The sequence below is a fragment of the Idiotropiscis lumnitzeri genome, chromosome 10 (genome assembly GCF_059441095.1).
Source record: "Idiotropiscis lumnitzeri isolate Australia: NSW breed Sydney's pygmy pipehorse chromosome 10, RoL_Ilum_1.0, whole genome shotgun sequence".
In the NCBI taxonomy this organism is placed as follows: Eukaryota; Metazoa; Chordata; class Actinopteri; order Syngnathiformes; family Syngnathidae; genus Idiotropiscis; species Idiotropiscis lumnitzeri.
Window position 1 is genome coordinate 11,215,206 of NC_142400.1, and position 21,022 is coordinate 11,236,227.

Genomic DNA, 21,022 nt, shown 5'->3' on the forward strand with positions numbered 1-21,022 from the left:
GAGTCAGACAACGGTGGGGAAGAGAAAGCAGGAAGCAATTTAAATCAATAAGGTATTGACACAGGGCAGTTGATGTTATTTCATAGTTTTTATATTGGAATATTCTTTCTATTTTATTCTCTTTTTTATTTTGCCAATCAGTCAATGCCTCTTTCAAAACCACTTGATTGAAATTGCTTTATTCTTAATACAAATTTTATTAAACATACTTTGGGTAAATGTATTATTCATCCTCCTGTTTCAGTGTAAAACTAAACAGAAATATTGTTTCGTGGAAAAACAAAGGCGGTCACTTGATGAGAACAAAATATTTGCTTTACAGCGGGGGTGACTCAACCGTGGGGGGTTTCTGTGTTTCTGTTTCCAACTTCCTCATTTAAAATGGTCAAAGGGTTCAACACGCACACTTTTCCCACTTTGTCAATGTTAGGTTCAACCCCCACGACATCCCCCACACTTTTGCACAGCTTGCTTCATCAACATGCTCAGTGAAACAAAAACCAAAAATCACCTAAAATGGAACTCTTACTTTTCATTGAGGAGCCCTGGACTTTAATTGCTGACCAAGAAGTACTTCAGTCTCTTTTGTGGTTAATCAACATACTGTAGAAATAAATGGTTGCTTTGAGCACTAAGTCAAAATCATTGATATCAATAATAAGAAAAGTCATTTGAGATTGCTCATGTCTAGCTTTAAGTTCAAGTTGCAAATTGTGTTATGGTCCGAAAAGCTACTAGAACATCTGCAAAGAATTTTGGATTAATGAGAGGCACTTATATACGATATCTAGCTAGCTAGCTAGCTAAAAAGATAGATAGATAGATAGATAGATAGAGCTTGATATAAACATGTGCTATTTGGTTAATGCACCACTAGGTGGAGTGCGAGATCGACAAATCCAAAGTGAACTTTGAGTCCGGATTCCATCTGGAAAGTGGAGTCAGTGGAACCCTAAAGTCAGTCCCATGACGCGTTTGAGTGAGAGTGCAAATCTGCACAAGAATTCCTCAAAATATCTAAGAATGAAACCCGGGAGACTTGCCGTTTACGATGGATGACAAGTTCGGTTCAGCGGCTGGGTGACTGCGAAGAGCACCCACATGGAGCGTGTGACTTCAGCAGAGGAGGTAGACAGCGGGGCCGGACGCCAGGAGCCGCGCGTCCGCTCCCGAAGGAGGCTGGCCGGCGTCAGCTCGCACGACCTGACCGCCGCACGGCTCACCTTGCCTGGGGTCATGGACGCCGAGGGGAGGGTGGACGAGTCTCGACTGAGAATGCACATTTTCCAAAACGGTATCGATACTTGATTTTGTGATGATGACGATATCTATTGATACGTGCAACCACATTGAACCATTGGGTTTTTGCAATCACGCAAATTAAAAAAAATGCAACATCTACCATGCCTTTAACTATGTAGTGGTTAAGCAATTGATGTAATAATGCATTGCGTTTTATCCCCATGGTCAATATATTTGTCAACTATTTATGATGCATCCTAAAAAAAAGACCAGATAGTCTAAAAATTACATTAATATATTATGATGTTCATTCCATCATTATATATTTTTTTAACTTGCCCAGATCCTGAATGATCAACGACAAGAGTAATAATTGTGCATATTCACTTCACCAATTCTTACAAAAAAAACGGACCCAAAGTTGGTCTAAATATAGCAATATAAATAATGTTAAATTAGGTATTAAATCTGCTGATTCCGCTTGTGACCCCGAATAATAATTACAATAAAACAAACATAGAACTGACCTATTGGCCGAAAAACAATTTTCCTTTTGTAAGCATTTCTGTGACCCTGAATCCTAATTAAAACAATGTTAGTAATAATTATACAAATCTCCCCCAAAAATAAATAAAAAAAACTTTGTTTGGTCTAAAAATATTAAAATAAGTATTAACGCTTTTGAGTTAAATATTCAAGTTAACATGCCCGTCACCTTAAATAGTAATTGATAAATAGTAATAATTATGCATATGGAAATACATTAAAATTTTCACGTTATTTTTGTATTTGTTTGCATGTCCTTTATGTCACTATCGGTGAAACATGCATTTCTGTTTTTATTTTATTTATGGGTACATTTCTGAATGTAAAGTAGCCTATCTCTGCCCTCTCTGAACACCACTACCAACACCAACGAAATCAGATACAGAACTGTTGATCACAACTGAGCTTTGGCAAAGTCCGAACATTTGATAGTGTGCTTAGTAAAGTCTGCATTATGCAAAAACATTAAAGTTCAAACTTGAAAACTCACACCAGCCTTGTGGCTACCTCAACAAAGAGTCGGTTATGATCACATGCACTGAGGTTGAAGTGCTTGTGGCGAGAGGCAGTCAAGTGATGCTTTGCCCAAACTGTCTGGGTGACTGTCAAACATGGAAGTACACATTGAAACAGCCCTCGAGAAAGTAAGATGGCATTAAAAAGAAGGCGAGGCTTTCTTAAAAAAAAAAATCACATGAGCTTGAACAAAGATATTCACTGAAGTGTGTGAAGTAAAGAAATGAGGCTGCATGGCGAATGTTATTTCAGGAACCTTATCCAGGGTCAATAAATATTTCCCTGGATGTGTTGGAACAATAATAATGAACGTGGATGAAGGAATTCAAGGAAAAGGATTAACGCAGCAGTGCAAAACATTGCGTAACACAGCGTCTCAAATCCTCTGGAAGCAGAGCAAAGTTCATTACATCTGCCCTGATGTTCCACTTCATTGATTCCCTAATGTGACCTGCTTTGATGAATAATTGCTCAAAAATGTGCAATATTTTGTAAAAAAAAAATTCCATGGGAAGTTTAGTTGCGAAATTATTTAAAGTTTGATATGCCCCACAAGAATTTACAAGTTTAACAATTACATGAAATTATATTACTGTTGTCGAATTTGGAGTTTGAACCCCTGTCATGTTTAACGGTTCAATGAGCTTTCGCTCTTTGTTTCTGAACTTATTTTTACTTCGGCATAACAGTTAAGAATTTTTAATTACATTGCCATTGAGTTTTTAATCAAGCTATAACTGATCAAACAATTAAAAAAAAACAACAACATGTAATTAACGATGTATTTCCTGGCATTCCATTATGAAAACGACAGAAAATCTCATTCTCTTTGTTTATTTTCAATTTAGACCCACATATCACTAGCTTTTCCTGTATGGAAATGTTAAAATGTCAACATTCCTGAAATTTCGCAACCTTATCCACCATTAACAATCGGGACGATTTCAATCCATGTGTAGGTGGCGTTTCTCCTGCTGAGCGTGGCCTCGCCTGGCGCTTCCTGTTCGGGATGTACCCGTGCGGCTCGACTGCTTTGGAGCGTCCTCTGCTTCAGGAGCAACTGGCTGTGCGTTACCAGGTTATGAAGGCAAAGTGGCAGAACTTCCTGCCTTCGGCCGTACGGATTCCCCTCAATGGCACAGATGGTAAACAAGTAAGAACGCGTTTCAAAGAGGACAAATACTTGATTGTTGTGTATCATATGTGCTCGGCAGCTGAGCTGGTGGCTGCAGTTGGCTTTTTTAACCAGAGGCAGGCACTCGTCCAGCAACAAGCTGACAACTTGAGTGACGAGGTCCAAGACAGGGTGACGTTTTTGGAGATGCAAGCACAGGTTTGTGTGATGAGCACCTTTTTTTTTTTTGGGTTGCAAAACACGATACTCCATAATTGACGTTTCTTCAAGCATTCTCTTTATGTTGAGTGGCAAGACTGGCTCGTAACAGGATCGGATCAAGGCCATACATTGGCATCTAATGCTTCATTCTTGTCAGACCACACACTGCTTGCAGCAAAAAAGTTGACTTACCACAATGTGATCAGGAAAAAAAAAAAGAACACAAAGCACCCCACAAATTTCCTATCAATTTAAAGTTATATACAAATATATAATGTGAATGTCACTTAGTATTAAAAATGTGATGTGAATAAAATGATTTCCACTCATTTTCAGATATTGTTTGAGCGTGTTACGTTTGACCGGGAAGAGCTGCAGGAAGCCATCCGAATTATTAACAAAGACGTCCCAAGGACCAACAGAGACCTGAGCTACTACCAGTACGGACCTTCAAAAGATCTTATTTTCATTTGGGTGCTGTAGTTATTGAAATTGTAAAATTGTACAAATTGCACATTTTTCATGTTATGTTTGTGTATTTTGAATTTTCAGTGGCTTGGACGAATGGGTGTTTTCCATGATACTATGATACATTGAGAATTGGAATATTACCTCCGTAAAGACATTTTGGTGGCACTTTATCGTTAACTTTTTTGTGTGTCTTTCCAGAGGTGAAGGTTCAGGGAATCTGTTGGTGCTGAGAGAGATCCTCATCACGTATGCTGCTTTCCATCCAGGTAAACAATTCAAGAACTTGCTTCATGTTTTTTAGCACGGGCTTTCCTCCTATTCCCAACTTTTTTTGTATGTCACTATACAGAGGTAAGTTACGCCCAAGGAATGAATGACCTGTGCAGCCGATTCCTGGAGGTAATGGACTGCGAGGTTGACAGTTTCTGGAGTTTTTCGTGCTACATGGAGAAATTCGCCAAAGATTTTAGAGAAGATGGCCTGCACAGAAAAATAGGTGGAGTTGACTGTGAATTGTGACAAGTACATGTTTGTTCCCGGTTAGGAAACAGCAGTCAATGAAAGAGTGTGACTGAATGTCATTTAGAGTTGGAGGCAGCTCTGTTAAAGGAATTGGACCCTCAACTTCATGTCCACTTAGTCACAGACAGCATGGAGAGCTTCACTTTCTGTCACAGGTAAATCAATTGTAGTCTTTGAAATATTTGATTAAATATTGATTATTAATATATATATATATATATATATATATATATATATATATATATATATATATATATATATATATATATATAATTTTCTTTTTATCAGCGCTGATTTTTTTTTTTTACTAATTAATCGCAAAAAAATTCTGTAATTAATTGCGATTAATCACATTTTTCAACTACTATTTTTTGGGTGAAGCTTGTAATTAATGTCAAACCACCAAAAATTTAGTGTATTTTAAATCAAAGACATTTCTTTGTTTAATGAACAATTTTCTTCTGTGTGTAAATATCTCTTTATCTGTGTGTGTTTGTGTGTGCGTGTGTGTATGTGTGTGTGTGTGTGTGCTTGTTTGCGTGTGTCGTGGGGGGACGCATCAGATGGCTGCTGCTAGGCTTCCAGAGAGAATTTGAACACAGTGATGCTCTACGTTTGTTCGAGATCCTGAGTTGTGACCACCTGGAGCTCATTTCCCAGCAAGTAGACAGAGCCCGTTATCAGGAAAGGCTGGCACAAAAATATTGTACAGGTGAGACCTTGGGCTCTATTTTTATAGATAGTGTACCTGTGCCATGGCACAAATGCTGTTGGTCGATCTCCGTCAACCCGGTGGGCCAGTGCAGCAGATGGAATGTATTAGAGATGTTCATTCACACAGATTATGTCTAACATTGGTATTACATTTATAAATATTTGAACAGCGTGCATCAAACCCTCTGAATCATTGTATTACATGTTTTTTAAACCAGCCCATTTGGCGGGACAGCTATTTCTCCAACTGCCCACTTCATGGACTAGACCACGGGTGGGCAAACTTTTTGATTGGCGGGCCACAATGGGTTTTAAAATTTGACAGAGAGGCCGGACCAAGAGGAGATGGATGGAGTGTTTTGGTAACCTCACCTCATCAGAGAAAAAAAACCCATTTAATTTTAAATGAAAGTGTACTAAATCATTACGACAATATATATGTCTTTGAAAAACCACAATATTTAAAAAATAAAACATTAACAAGGTTTATTTATTTAATTTTTTTCAAGTTTGGCAGGCCGGATTAAAACGTTTAATGGGCCGCATGTGGCCCCCAGGCCGTAGTTTGCCCACGCCTGGACTAGACTCTACAGCACAATTAGACGAGTGCATTTAAAGGGAATGGAAGGCACCCCTTTTATTGGCCATGATTGAAGTTGGCCGTGACCACCCCCACAGCGGTGCAGCCCATCCTCTCGGGTCTCAGCCCCCCCCCCCATGCAGTATGTATTTACACCGGTCATGATAATCAAGTTGGAGTAGAAACTGGAAATTAATGATTATTCACATGAAAACATTACAAACCTGAACACTATTTACTCGTGATTTTGCCTGTAGATGACGAGCGTGAGTACGAGCTGCAGGCCGTCAACACAGACTTTACGTTTGAGCTGTTCATCTGCGCGGCCATCCTTTTGGACCACAAAGACACGCTGCTGCAATGTCAAGATGAAGTCCAGCTGATTCAATTCACAACCAGGTTTGCGCTCCACTCACTAGCCACAAATGGGACCTGGATTCCAAATTGCGGCGATTGCCCTGACACATTTAGAGAGGTATTGAATGAACAATATGTTTACGATTGCGATTGTAGTTTGTAGTGGCGTAGAACTCCTCATCATCATAGTTACAGGTATTTCGACTATTTTATTGGTGTAATGAACAGCAAGCAACGCGTATACCCTTTGTCTTTTGCGCAGCCTTCATGGAACGCTCGACTTGAACAGCACTCTGAAGAAAGCAGAGCATCATTTCTTCAACTACTGCAAACGCTGTGCTTGGGACTCCATGAACTGCCGCTGTAGAGCTCACAAAAGCAAAGAAGAAGACTTTCTCTTTCAGCTTCGCAGTTTGTTTGTTTTAAGATAAGCGCGAGTATTTCAGTCCCTGTCAGTTTTAGAATAAGGGACCAAATATGTTTTAATTAACACATTTGTTGTTATTCCTTGTAGTTCTGAGATAAACATTAAGATAAGTTATTACATCATTAATGAAATGTATTTATCGTATGAAAGTGGACAAACATCAATTATGGATCATTTTTTTACTTCACACCTCAATGTTGGCCTTTTTAAGGCTTGTTAATGCAATATTTAGCCACTGGAAGGTGACAGACAACAGGTGGTGTTACTAACGGTTATATTTAAAAGGACTTATGTAACAAGCGTGTATAGCGTTTTAGACACTGACAGAAGGAATGGGCAGTGAGGGAAAGAACATGAACCTATTCTAATATTATTGTGAACACCATGTCCAAAAGTTGAGTTATATTTTTTTTTATATAAGGTGAATTGTCATGATAGCGCCAAAATATACAACAGAAATGTGTTAAACGAAGTTGTCAGTTACTGTAGAGTGGATATCAAAAGTCTACTCATCCTTGTTCAAATGGCAGTTTTTTTTGTGTGAAATAATAAAAGAATAGAACAAGCCGTTGTCAAACTTTTTCCACCATTTATGTTGCCTATAAACTGTACATGCCAAATTAATTTTGTTTTCTTTAATTTTTTTTAATAAACAATATTTGGTGATTTGACATTAATTGCAAGGCATTATTCAAGTAAATGCCTGTACAAGCTTCACCCAAAAATAGTAGTTGAAAAATGTGATTAATCACAATTAATTACATAATTTCTTTGTGATTAAGTAGTTAAAAAAATAATCAGCACTAATATATATATATATATATATATATATATATATATATATATATATATATATATATATATATTACGTTGCATTTTAGGGGGTAAAATTAACACCACATCTTGCAGTATTTTGATATTCCCATCAAAAAGATTCATCGATAATTCTACAAATAAGCAGCAAGTGTTTTTCTGCCTCAGTGCACAAAGCAAGTTGCATGAGTTCAAACACATTTGGGATGAACCAGAACAGATATTGTGAGACTTCTGAGAGAATCATAGAGAAAGTCTTCCCAGAATAGCAGCAAAAGGAGGGGCCTCACTTCCTAGCACTGTATGTCAAAAGGTCAGCTGTCCCAATAGTTTTGTCCACTTATTGGTAGACCAACAAGCTTTTTTAGGCAAGTCGGAAGGTTCTAGAACTTTCTGTGGCAGGGGGTCACCTGACACCCAGTTGGGCTCGCCCTGCGTAGAGCGCTATATACACTGGGGGAGGACATGCACTCGCCCTCTTAGTCTGCCTGCCAGGACGCGGAAAGGAGCGCTGGAGAGGAAGTCAGGGGTCGCTAGCACAAAATAATCTGTTCAAGTCGAACAGCTGACACAACAAGGTAATTTTGAGCTGTGCTTCATCCAGCCTGGCTTCATAGTTTGTCTCGCTTCATTGCTGCTTTCAAAAGCTTAACTGCCACGTGTGAGAGCTTCTTTCCTTTTTTTATTTATTTTTTTTTTTTATTATTCTCAAAATTTTAATCATCATGCTTGCATGGATTATTGACTGCAGGCTGAAAAGGAACCAGTAACTGGCAGTTTAGATCCTGATAGTCCAACCCGTTTATGTATAGTATATTGAATTATGATTGAATTATCAGCTAAATGTTGCGTCAGAAAAGCTTAAAATTAAATTAAGAAAAAGGAAACTAAAAAATGCTGATATATTAATTTTGTTTGTTTTTTTTGTAAAGCACTTGTAAATTTGTGGATGGAAAATCAACCGGGCTGTGTCAGCGATTTCTTTCCGGTGTTACACAACAAAATAACAAGTTAAAATTGAATACTTTGAGCAAACGAGAGCAGAGAAAAAAACTTTGAACTGAAATTACAAATCGAGAAAAAGAAACTACGCAAAAATATGGTCGTCAGCTAATTGGGTCAGTCCTGTCTCGGTTTGCTGTTATAAGCATGGCCCAAAAAGTCAGCAAATATCTTGGCATGTACAGGATGTAATATCATCACATTATGAATAAATACTTCTCAAATGTGTGTGTGTGTATTTTACATCTTTATATTTGAATAGCAGCCTTGTAAATTGTTTTTTCCATCAGTAATGATGCCTGATTTTTTTTTTTTTTTTTTGACACACCATTCATTTCCATGTAGATAAGATGGGGCTTATTATAGTAACAGCAAAGTATTTGGAGCCATCTGTTGTAAAACACACACACACGCGCACACACGCACACGCACGCAGCGATCACTGCTCTGGGATCAGTACGCTATCACATGATGGTCTTATGTTCATGAGGGAGGAGTGGCAAGTTTAAGTGTAAGCAGGGAGGGGAGTGAAATGAAATGTGATTCCATCTCATTTAAATTCATGCCTAAATCTGGCATATAGGCATCAGTTGAAAGTCTGCATAATTATATTTTTAAACGCAAAATTCACACAAATGCATTGCATTTTTTTTTTTCATTTGTAGAATGCATTTTTTTATTTCTATACTTAATTTTTGTTCCTTGTTGGTGTGCCTAACCAAATTTCCCATTTAGAAAATACCTTATGTTGTTGAGTACAAAATATACATGGTAAAAAAAAAACATTAGATTGAAAAAAAAAATGACTTTCTGGCATTATTACTACTAATATATGTGCATAAAAAAACAGATTAGAGAGTACTGAGAAAGAGCACTGATTATAAGAGAAATATATTATATATTCAAACAAATATTCTCATTTAAATTTAAAATCCATTTTCAAAATAAATGCAGCAGGATTTGATGTGTCAGTACTGCTCGTACAGTACACTACTAAAATACTAGAATCTGCAGGTGCACTCAATCGCACAATTGTGCACCAAATAATAATCATTATTATTATTATTTTAATAATAATGAAATGCTGTAAATATTGAATCCTTCATTGCTTTAAACAGGATGTCTAAAGGACCAGCAGTAGGAATTGATCTCGGCACCACATACTCCTGTGTGGGCATCTTCCAGCATGGCAAAGTGGAGATCATTGCCAATGACCAAGGAAACAGGACCACGCCCAGTTATGTGGCCTTTACAGACACCGAGAGACTGATTGGAGATGCGGCCAAGAACCAAGTGGCCATGAACCCATCTAATACCGTGTTTGGTAAATACAACACAATGATACGGATTCATCATTTTCCTAAAGTCAATTGAGTCACATCGAATGATCCCTTGTCTGTCTACAGATGCTAAGCGTCTGATTGGCCGTAAGTTTGATGACACTGTGGTCCAGGCAGACATGAAGCACTGGCCCTTCAAGGTTGTGAATGACTCGACTAAACCCAAGGTGGAGGTTGAGTACAAAGGGGAGATCAAAACTTTCTACCCTGAGGAGATTTCCTCAATGGTCCTCACCAAGATGAAGGAGATCTCTGAAGCCTATCTGGGCAAGGTAAGAACATGTTTGGCTGAAGGGTGCTTCATATAACGCCAATGAATGATTTTCAAAACATATCTTTCGATCTTCTAGGCTGTGAACAATGCAGTCATCACCGTTCCTGCCTACTTCAACGACTCCCAGCGTCAAGCCACCAAAGATGCTGGGGCCATTTCTGGGCTTAATGTGCTGCGAATCATCAATGAACCCACTGCAGCAGCCATTGCCTATGGCTTGGACAAAAAGGTAAACATTATTGATTTCGATAATGTTCAGCCTATTCGGGGTCAGGTGAGATATAGCCTGATGCAGTTGACTGGACATTATGTGAAGGATACACCTTGAAATGATTGCCGTTCAAATAAAGGACATACGTAGACACCTCCTAGCAGTTTAGACCAGGCGGAGGCAAACTACGGCCCGGGGACCACATGCGGCCGACGTTTTAATCCGGCCCGCCGATCTTGAAGAAAAAAATAAATGAATAAACCTTATTATTTTATTTTCTAAATACTGTGGTTTTTCAAAGACATATATATATAACTGTGATGCTTTTGTTCACTTTCATTTCAAATGAAATGTATTGTTGTGTCAAATTTTAGAACCCATTGTGGCCTGCCAATCAAAAAGTTTGCCCACCCCTTGTTTAGACCCTTGAATTAATCTGACATTAGATATTTGTTTTAGACTCTGGGAGAAAGAAAGTGTCGATTGAAAAAGACAAGGAAACATCCAGTACAGTCACTTTGGATTTTCAAATTTGTATTTCAGGTTGGAAGTGAACGCAACGTCCTGATCTTTGACCTTGGAGGAGGCACTTTTGATGTCTCCATTCTGACCATTGAGGATGGCATCTTCGAGGTCAAGTCCACCGCGGGTGACACTCACTTGGGTGGTGAAGACTTTGACAACAGAATGGTGAATCACTTCATCAGCGAGTTCAAACGCAAGTTCAAAAAGGAAATCAACACCAACAAACGAGCTGTGCGTCGCCTGCGTACCGCCTGCGAGCGTGCTAAGCGTACCCTCTCCAGCAGCACCCAGGCCAGCATTGAGATCGACTCACTCTACGAAGGAACCGACTTCTACACTTCCATCACCAGAGCCCGTTTTGAGGAACTCAACGCTGACCTGTTCCGTGGAACCCTGGAGCCTGTGGAGAAGGCTCTCAGGGATGCAAAGATGGATAAGTCCCAGATCCAGGATATTGTCCTGGTGGGTGGCTCCACTCGTATCCCCAAGATCCAAAAGCTTCTGCAGGACTTCTTCAACGGCCGTGAGCTCAATAAGAGCATCAACCCTGATGAGGCCGTGGCCTATGGAGCGGGTAAATACCTATTGTGAATATACTTGCATTTTTTTTTATCAACGTGTTGAATGTGGAAACTCTCTCCAGCTGTGCAGGCCGCCATCTTGGCTGGTGATAAGTCTGAGAACGTACAGGACCTGCTCCTGCTGGACGTCACGCCCCTCTCCCTGGGAATAGAGACCGCTGGAGGAGTCATGACTGTGCTTATCAAAAGGAACACCACCATTCCCACCAAGCAAACCCAGACTTTTACCACTTACTCTGACAACCAGCCTGGTGTGCTCATTCAGGTAGCGTCATCCCCACATTGCCGATGTATTACACTTGTGGCAAATCACAATTTAACCGTATGCATTTCATTTCAAGGTATTTGAAGGTGAGCGAGCCATGACCAAGGATAATAATATCCTGGGCAAGTTTGAGCTTACTGGTATTCCACCTGCTCCCAGGGGGGTCCCCCAAATTGAGGTGACATTTGACATTGATGCCAATGGCATTCTTAATGTGTCTGCCGTTGACAAAAGCACCGGAAAAGAGAACAAGATCACCATCACCAATGACAAAGGTGCATTGTTAGTCTGAAACCAAAACATATACCACATGAGAGTATAAGAGTCTAACTTATCAAGGTTTCTTGTTGCCATAGGGCGACTGAGCAAGGAGGACATCGAGAGGATGGTCCAGGAGGCCGAGCAGTTCAAGAGTGAAGACGAGGCCCAGAGAGAAAAAGTCACAGCGAAGAACGCCCTGGAGTCTTTGGCCTTCAACTTGAAGAACACCGCGGAGGACGAGAAGCTTCAGGACAAGATCAGCCCGGAAGACAAAAAGGCTATCATAGACAAGTGCAATGAGGTCATTTCCTGGTTGGACAGGAACCAGGTAAGAATGAATCCGAAGATAGGACTGGACATTGTCATCATAGATTCTCATACTGCTCCGACATTACAAACAAGATTTTTTGCTTCTGTTATTCAGACGGCAGAGAAAGATGAGTACGAGCACCAGCAGAAGGAACTCGAGAAAGTTTGCAACCCCATAATGTCCAAGCTTTACCAAGGGGGCATGCCAGGAGGAATGCCAGGGGGGATGCCTGGTGGTTTCCCTGGTGGAGCTGAAGGAGGCGCCTCTGGTCCAACTATTGAGGAGGTTGACTAAACATCCTGCTTTTGTTGTGCTGACATTTCATATCCTGACATTGCTCTGTTAAGGTCTTTCTCTGAAAACTCATAAGATTATGACAAAAACTGACAAAATGAAATGAAAAGTATATCAAAATTTTGTGATTTCTGTTTCCAGCAAAAACAGCGTACAATTTGAATGGTTTATATTGAAGAGCAAATCCAAGTACAAATTGATTAACCAGCTGATGACATAACACTAGTCTCGTAATATTTGTATTAAAATCAAGTATATTAATAAAGATTGACATGGAAATGTCTGTGCTTTTCTTTTCTTGTAATTTTTTTTATAGAATAGTTTCACATTCACAGAAAATGTAAGACAAGGGTGCTGCTATAATTGTGCAAAAGTAAATAAATAAATTAATAAATCAGCCCCACTATTTGCGACACCTTCACAAATACATTTACACCAGGGTCGTTCTATGCCAAATCACCTAGTGGGTTTAACAAGCACATTGGGATTTTAATGAAATTTGGTGTACTCATTGATAGCGATGACACAACACAAAATCTCCAATTTTAGGTCATCTGGAGCACGAATTAGGTTACGGCCTGCCAAATTTGGACATTTTCAGCAATAAGGGGTGTGACAGCCTTCCTTTACCTCTCTATCTCTACTCAGTCAATCTTCATAAAATATGAATTGTTGGAAAGGGAATTCAACACGGATTCCAAATCTGCTATTGTTTAGAAGATATTCAATGACAGATCATGAGGATCTGCATACTTTGCATTGTTATTGCCACTAAACAAATTTTACATCTCTGAAACTTTTATTTGTTTTAGAAAACGTGAGGGACTACATTTCAGGAAAAATGGTGATAAAGCTGCATTTCGCGGGATTATACGTTTCTAATCACTACCGCCACCTGTGGCCGAAAAATGGAATTGCACACTCCATGCCCGACATCGTTCACGAGCAAGTTTTAATCTCTTTTTGTCACTTGTCATGGTTTTCCATTTTTTTTGCCTTCCTCCGAGAAACTGTGGGTGTCTGGGGCGTGATCGAGGGAGGTCTCTTCTGATCAGATGTAGAATCTATTATGGTGAAATAATAGCTTCTGGAACTCAATTGACGTGACAGAAAACACACAGGGAATTAGAACCCGATTCCAGTATGAAAATAATTTTCCAGAGGCTTGCAAGAATACCCTTTGTGAACATCAAAAGTGTTAATCAGCTGTATATAAAATGTGTGAGTCATAAATGGTCAAATGAAAAGGCTATTATAAAGATATTTAAGGTCACATGGTCCAAAAAGTCCATTTCAAGGTCAATTTAGTAGTTAGTAGTTCCTGAGAAGTAAGTGTTCAAAGGAAGTTGGCCACACCCCTTTTTGGCCAAAATGTCATATTAATAATTTACATTCGTATTGTATTAGGCTCTTGATCGATCATGCAAATACAGTCTACATATTATTATGAGTGCAAAATGTTTTATTATTACTATTATTATTTTTAATTGTGTATGCTGTGATTGGCTGCCGACTAGTCTAGGGCGGAGTATGAATCAGAAAAGCGCGATAGAAAATGGAAAGCGAGATAGATGAATGGATGGATTTCTATGCTGTGAAAATAGCAATAAAGAAGTCCCCCAAAATATGTTGACAATTGTGAATCCATTCCAAGCGCTTATCTGCAGTTGTTGTGTTCCCAGACCTATCGCACCTGAACTCATGTAGCTCATGGTCAGCATGGGACAGGCTCTTATAAAAGCAAGTGTCCCACATGTCAGAAGCACACGGACGTGAATCAGAGCCCAGACAAAGCCATGTTGTTGTTCATCTCTTGTTTGGCACTTGTTGCCTCTGCACTGGGTGAGTCACATGCACTCATTCGCTAAATTACAGGACACTTTGCTGAGGTTGTGAAACTAAAAAGTTTGATTGTGCCCATTTATAAAACCCAGAAACTTTGTGGGGTTTTCTTTGAGAGATTTCATAATATTGTGGTATATGTTCATATTGCCATCGGTTCTCAGGGTGTGGAAGTCCTTCAATCACTCCCCAAGTCAGCGGCTACAACAAGATTGTAAATGGGGAGAATGCTGTGCCAGGGTCCTGGCCGTGGCAGGTGTCACTTCAGGTATCCTCAAGGACCACCCTCCATCTCATGCCATTAAACACTCAAATATTTTCACAGAGATGGAAAAAGTTAAATGTGCACAATTTCTTTTTCCTAGGATGGGAGAGGATTCCACTTCTGCGGCGGATCTCTGATTAACCAGAACTGGGTAGTTACCGCAGCTCATTGCCGTGTGTCGTAAGTACCTCCCCATTGGTTGTTTCTTACATTATGGCAGCCAAAGCGTTGTCAGCTTTTATTTTCTTTTGTAAATAGAGTGAGAGATGTGTTGCAAAACTCCACCTATTTCTTTCTCGTGCCGTGGAACTGTGATTATAATGAGAGAAAATAGGTTAGATATATTTTATAGGCCTGTTTTGTTAAAATCGATCGCTTTAATGCTTCATTTTCAGAAGGGACCTTGTGAGCCATGGAGGTTGATTAATATTCACCCAATGAACAGGCTTAGTTGGCTCATTGTTATATGTAATTTCTCTGAGAATGATTTTGGGGAGATGACATAACTCCAGTGTTTGCTCTTCGGAATTATTAAAATGCTATTTGCATGGTGGGGGCTCGGTCTAAATTGATGGTTTCATGCCGAAAAGGAATGTGGAGGTAACTGCATTTAATCGCACTCATTTTCAAAATATCCTCTGACTGTAATAAACATACGAATTAAAAAGAAAACAGCAACTAGTGTGGCACTTTCCTCAATGGACTTTCACATTACTTTTAATATGTCGTTATTACTATATTATTACATTATTACTGATTTTAACTCAGCACAATTGAATTTAACTCTTCACTTATTATATAGTGTCATATGGTTTCATACATATTTTTCAACTAAAAGGATCATTTGGATTCTGTAATTTGCACAGTCCCAGAAGCCACCGTGTGATCCTGGGCGAGCACGATCGTCAATCCAACGCGGAGCAGATTCAGGTCAAGACCATCTCCAGGGTAAGTGATGCCAACATTAGTACAAATACGTTCATGCGCTACAAGCATGCTAACTTTGATCTTTCTGTACAGGCCATCTCGCATCCCTACTACAACTCCCAGAACTTCAACAATGACATCACCCTTCTGAAGCTGTCCTCTCCAGTTCAGATAACCAGAACCGTGTCTCCCGTGTGCCTGGCCAGCTCCAGCACCAGCATCCCTACCGGAACCAGATGTGTCACCACTGGATGGGGCAGGACCGGCCACACCTGTTAGTCACAATCACGCGTAAAATATTGCAGGCACTATGGAAGATGTTGAAGACAAGATTAAAAGGACGTCTCTGTGCTTTGTGTTTACAGCAAGCCCTCGTTACCTGCAGCAGACTTCCTTGCCTATGCTCAGCCCGGCTCAGTGCAAGCAGTACTGGGGTTACAACAGAATCACTGATGCTATGATCTGTGCTGGTGCTTCCGGAGTTTCTTCCTGCCAGGTAAAATCACCATCTTCCAATTCTCCTTAACACACAAGTGATGCGACAACAACGACAATTGGGGTGGCACTGAGCTGAACACAACCTTTCGACAAGGCTCAACAATCTTCATTTGTATCGGTGTGTAATGCATTACTTATGAAACTGAGAGGACATCAAAAGTTATAAACATATTTCTCGATTTCACACTATTAGAGGTGGGAAAGGCTGGATTCTGATTGGACATAAAACATTCATTTACCTGTACTGGAAGCAAGTGAAACACTATGAAATGAACAGAATACAGTAGATTGTCGGGAATAAATTAACTGAAATAACATTAAAAAAATACATTTTCCCAAACCCCAAATATTCTTCATAAAAAACTGATGAACTTTCATTACATGTTCCCGAGCATATGTCATGGGGGGCAGTGCCCTTGGCGCCCCCTCTCTAGCTCCGCCAGTGTGCTTCTGGTGTATCGGCCGGTAGAAAAGCCTTGCTGGCCCCACAGCAAGAAATAAATTAAGCGTAATCCTGACAGACAGAAAAATAATTGGTCAGAAAACAGAACATGATGAAATTCAGACATGCATCAATACAAAATTCCTGGCCAACATAGTAACATCATCGCAAATGAAAACAGGTAATTAAATTGCAAATTCAACAAAGTGACCCGGTGATTGGTTGGTGAATGGTACTGGGTGTATCGCTCCTCTCACCCATTAAGGACAAGCGCTATAGAAAATGGAGAGATGAAGAAAAAGGAATCATTATATAACATTGACTCATGGCAACTTTAATGTTTCTTAGGGTGATTCTGGTGGCCCCCTGGTGTGCCAGAGCGGTGGAGCTTGGAACCTTGTCGGTATCGTGTCCTGGGGCACCTCCAACTGCAACGTGCGCACCCCTGCCGTGTACGCCCGTGTGTCCTACCTGCGCCGCTGGATTGACTCGACCATCGCCTCCAATTAAATTGCCAACCATTCCTGAAACCTGCCGCCAATATGTGCCTGTCCACTTGTCATCTTTGTGGTCATCGATGATCATTACTATCTACCAATAGGATTGGAATACTAGCAACCATTTTCTGTCCATAAAATATAAAGATTCAAATTCCACATGGGTCTTGCATTCCTGTCCGACTAATTATTTGATGCACAAACATCATGAATAGTATGCAGTATATTTTTACGTACGTTCCAAACATTTATGAAGTTAACTAATGCAAAATTGTGATCTTGCCATCATGTATATTTACTCTAGTCCAAAGTCTTTGCTTCATATTTTGGATATAGCTTACATTCCAGAAGAATTTTTTTTTCCGTTTGAATCTTCAACTCTGACACATATGGTGTTTGAATAAATAACTAGCGTATTCAATAGAAATGGGAGATGAGCATTCATGAAGCTTGTGCAAAATTGAAAGGATATTAACATGCTTTGTTTAGTTGGAAAAAACATCTCCAGAACAGAGTTGCAAACAGTGAGTAATTTTATTTACTTAGACTTTTTTGTCATCAACAGATTCTACATCAAATACTTTGACTTAAGATATTACTCCACAGCATAGGACAGCTGGTCGAGTTGAGGATTAAGGTTACTGTGTGAATAATGCAGTCCAAGTCCCAAAACACTCCAGAAGCATTTGAAGAACGAGGCCAAGTCTTTTTGTTCTTTCTGTTGACGGTCTGTTTTGACGTCAAAAGATGAGTACGGAAAAACAAGACATTAGAAGAGAGATCTTTTATTCCCAGGTATTCAAATTGGGATCAGGCACAGGTACGGTACTCTATTAGTACATGCTGGTGCGGGGTTGATTCAAGAGTAATGTGAAAGTATGGTCACGCCAATGAGACAGACTTAACGCAGTAATTGCAAGAGAATGATATACAAATAAATTAGAGGTAACTATGAACAACGTCTGAGTGATTTGCATCCATTTAAGTGCACCTGTTCTACGTATTTTGCTCACCTAAAAAAAAATATGTTTTGTCAGTAATGCAGCTATTTATAAGTTGTACTGCATATCAGAATCAGAATGCCCTTTATTGTCATTGTACCCCATGTGCAACGAGATCATGTTCAACTTGAAAATAGAAGATGATCTCTTGTCTCATACATCTTTTTATGTCAGACTCAAATGTACTTAGTCTCCAGCAAAAAAAAAAAAAAAAAAAAAAAAAACAACACGAAGTTGGCCTTGTTGTTCCAATACTTTTGAAGAGGAGTAATGAGAACTTGCAGACTTTTCAATTAGTGATCATAGAAGTCTTTCATCTCCTTCAGGATTTTGATGCTCTCGCTGTATCGCAACTGGTTCTTGCTTGAACATTCCTTCCATCTGGGGAAAAAAGAAGAAAAAAGGGAGATTTCATTTCCCCCCCCCCCCCCATAGTTTATGCGTGTTGCAGTAGGCAGCATATGTGAACAGAGTTTCGTTAGATGTCTAAAATACTTGTAATAGTGGACATGAACATTTTTTTACTCAACTGCAGAGATTAAATGGTGTTTATTTAAAGTCGGCGTCTATAGCCTCTTTCACATTGGCCATTACGGATTTCCTGGCAGCAATCTGACTACATGAAAGTTTGTAATTTATTTTTTTTTTCTTTCTTTAGTGGAACGCGTCAAATCAGAAATTGTAGGTTTATGGCAAACGTTTGAGGGTTTTTACAGAAATGGTTTAAATGTGTATGATGTGTGTGGGATTGATAAAATGTACATGGTCGTATATCATAGATTTTCAGCAATAGACAGTAGATCTGTAAAATATGCTATTCATTTAATATCAGGTCTAGATTTTTTTCCACAGCATAATTGCACATAGTGTAGTCATAATAACAGATTCTAAAGACAAACAATGTAAGACACATACTTTTGTCTGATCTTTTTCCATCTCTCCATGTGCTCACATATGTAGGAACCTGATCCAGGAGGCAGAGGATCTGTTAACTGAGAAGGGAGAAATAATTAATATTAGCAAGCTGCAAATGCATCTTGCAGCTCTTTTACAAATACAGTCGTGCATCAAGTTTTTGTTTGACTTGATGGATGCCTATGACATTGCAATACACCACTGTGTTTAACGGATTAACAAGATTACGGAGAGAACCTGGGTGACTGTGGGCTTTTCAGTTGGTGGGATCCTGAGGTTGACGGGTTCACCAGAGGAGCTGATGAGAGATGCGGTAGGTGGAGGTAGTCTGTATACAATTTGCTCTTTGCCATTGATCATGTCTGTGACCTGCAAAAGGAAGTTCCATTGATCCTTTTTTATTATTTTACCTTAATACTGATTTTAAGTCAACTTGTTTAATAGTGGCCCTTACTTCTTCTTCTAGCATGACTTGTGGAGATCTTGGGGATGCTTCACTGGGCTCTCGGACAGAGGGATTATTTCTCATCCATGCACGACAAATTGGATACAGTGGAGTGCTGGCATTGAACTGAGCCAGATCCACACTCCGGTCAAACAACTTAATAATGTAAGCATCTGGAAAACAGATAAAGTGAAAATAATTCAAGATACAAAAAAGCAACAACCAGAATACATTCCAACCGAACAATGAAGAAATATTACTCAGAGGTTTATTTTTCCAGGGGGTAAATATATCTATATTGTTTACTTTGTCTGTGAGTATTGCTCTCGGTTATGCTTTCATCCAACTCTTTGCGCTTTTTGCGACGATGCTGTGTGAATCTTGCAGATGGTCTAGAAATTAAATTAAGAATAAGAGTAATTATTTCGCATGCCATGTTTTTTTTTAAAAATAGATATTTACCGTTTTCCAGCAGACAACGGGGACAAATCCCTATGAAACAAAGAGAATTAGAATTAAACATCTGACATCTACGTTTTGGGAAATGTACACTGAAATATTAACATAACATTCACTCTCACTTCGCTACCATGCATAACGTACAATGAATTGAATACATCTTGTACTTACTGTTTCAAAGGGTCAACTGACATTTTTCCAGCCTCACTCTCGTTTTGCTCCCTACTCAAAGCACAGTTGCATTAATTATGATGGTCAGATGACAATCAGTCCATTTAAAATGGAATCAAACACGAACCTTTCGTTTTCACTTTTCTCCACCAGTCCCTTTAAAATAGAATCCAATCTGTTGCGTGCTGCGGCCCCCTCCACATCTTAAAAGACAACATATTTATTTGATGGAAAAACTGTAATTTTCTCGTATGTGGCTAAAGATGATGCACTTATGTCGCTTTATTACCATGAATAGTAAAAGAACGCTCTTTCTTTCTATCTGCTACACACACAGACTCCCTGATTAGAGCCAACTTCCAAGTTTAAATGTCCCTTTGCTTTTCATCGTTACTGATGTCACAACCGTCAATAAACAGGACCGCCCCGTACAGAGTTGCATATATTACATGCAATAATTCCTACGATAAGGTACAGTTCATTGCAATTATTTTTGTAACAATACAATAGCTCACCTGGCCTTTCCACTTTGATTTTGACGTGATGCATTTTATCCGTTCAGTAGTACTACAGCCCTATAAATTGAGTAAAAATTTAGATAATGTATGCCTCTTTCAAATCGATGACAGTTGATGATGTTTATGTTTTCAAACAGCTAGCAAGTCATGACATTAGCTTCAATCGCCAACGGTGGCTCACTACTCAACAATATCACCGCGGAAACCAATACGGCAAAAACCCTCGCCAATCCCGTAAATTTCGTTTGGATGTAAATTAAATTACTAGTCGTTTTTATCAAATGGACGCATCACGACGATACCAGAAGATAAAGCTTAGCATTATATCTTAGCCTGCGAACAGACTTTCCTCTTCCGCGCGCTGTCTTCTTTCTTTCTCCGATTGGTGCTTTGGAATTAATAACGCTCGCGGTAATTGGTCAATTGTTATGTCTAGCACTATATGCCCCGCGTCT

The 21,022-nt window shown here is 39.4% G+C and overlaps 4 protein-coding genes across 5 annotated transcripts; 3 read left to right on the top strand and 1 right to left on the bottom strand.

Moving 5' to 3' along the window:
* Positions 1–957: 957 nt before the first annotated feature.
* On the top strand, positions 958–7,382 carry LOC148329174 (TBC1 domain family member 15). The gene is made up of 10 exons (XM_088307046.1): positions 958–1,294; positions 3,264–3,449; positions 3,519–3,637; positions 3,977–4,080; positions 4,310–4,377; positions 4,461–4,607; positions 4,698–4,788; positions 5,197–5,345; positions 6,185–6,326; positions 6,547–7,382. Exons 1-10 carry the CDS (start codon positions 1,102–1,104, stop codon positions 6,713–6,715), a joined length of 1,368 nt encoding a protein of 455 aa, XP_088163172.1. The 5' UTR covers positions 958–1,101; the 3' UTR covers positions 6,716–7,382.
* Positions 7,383–8,000: 618 nt separating this feature from the next.
* hsc70 (heat shock cognate 70) lies at positions 8,001–12,870 on the top strand. Its single transcript, XM_088306120.1, has 9 exons — positions 8,001–8,102; positions 9,645–9,850; positions 9,933–10,138; positions 10,217–10,369; positions 10,895–11,450; positions 11,520–11,722; positions 11,799–11,997; positions 12,079–12,311; positions 12,408–12,870. The coding sequence occupies exons 2-9, from the start codon at positions 9,646–9,648 to the stop codon at positions 12,585–12,587; spliced, it is 1,935 nt and encodes a 644-aa protein (XP_088162246.1). The 5' UTR covers positions 8,001–8,102; position 9,645; the 3' UTR covers positions 12,588–12,870.
* A 1,453-nt stretch (positions 12,871–14,323) lies between these two features.
* LOC148329176 (chymotrypsin-like protease CTRL-1) lies at positions 14,324–17,217 on the top strand. Its single transcript, XM_088305998.1, has 7 exons — positions 14,324–14,429; positions 14,594–14,697; positions 14,795–14,874; positions 15,561–15,642; positions 15,715–15,895; positions 15,987–16,117; positions 16,910–17,217. The coding sequence occupies exons 1-7, from the start codon at positions 14,384–14,386 to the stop codon at positions 17,069–17,071; spliced, it is 786 nt and encodes a 261-aa protein (XP_088162124.1). The 5' UTR covers positions 14,324–14,383; the 3' UTR covers positions 17,072–17,217.
* A 1,059-nt stretch (positions 17,218–18,276) lies between these two features.
* On the bottom strand, positions 18,277–20,958 carry lin37 (lin-37 DREAM MuvB core complex component). 2 transcript variants are annotated; one of them, XM_088305994.1, is made up of 9 exons: positions 20,565–20,958; positions 20,177–20,252; positions 20,050–20,100; positions 19,882–19,911; positions 19,726–19,811; positions 19,429–19,592; positions 19,212–19,343; positions 18,975–19,051; positions 18,277–18,440 (listed from the first exon to the last, which is right to left on the bottom strand). In XM_088305994.1, the coding sequence occupies exons 1-9, from the start codon at positions 20,596–20,598 to the stop codon at positions 18,353–18,355; spliced, it is 738 nt and encodes a 245-aa protein (XP_088162120.1). In that variant the 5' UTR covers positions 20,599–20,958; the 3' UTR covers positions 18,277–18,352. The 2 variants fall into 2 exon arrangements, with proteins under 2 accessions (XP_088162120.1, XP_088162121.1); XM_088305995.1 differs by lacking the exon at positions 20,565–20,958 and adding an exon at positions 20,339–20,493.
* Between the last annotated feature and the right edge of the window lie 64 nt (positions 20,959–21,022).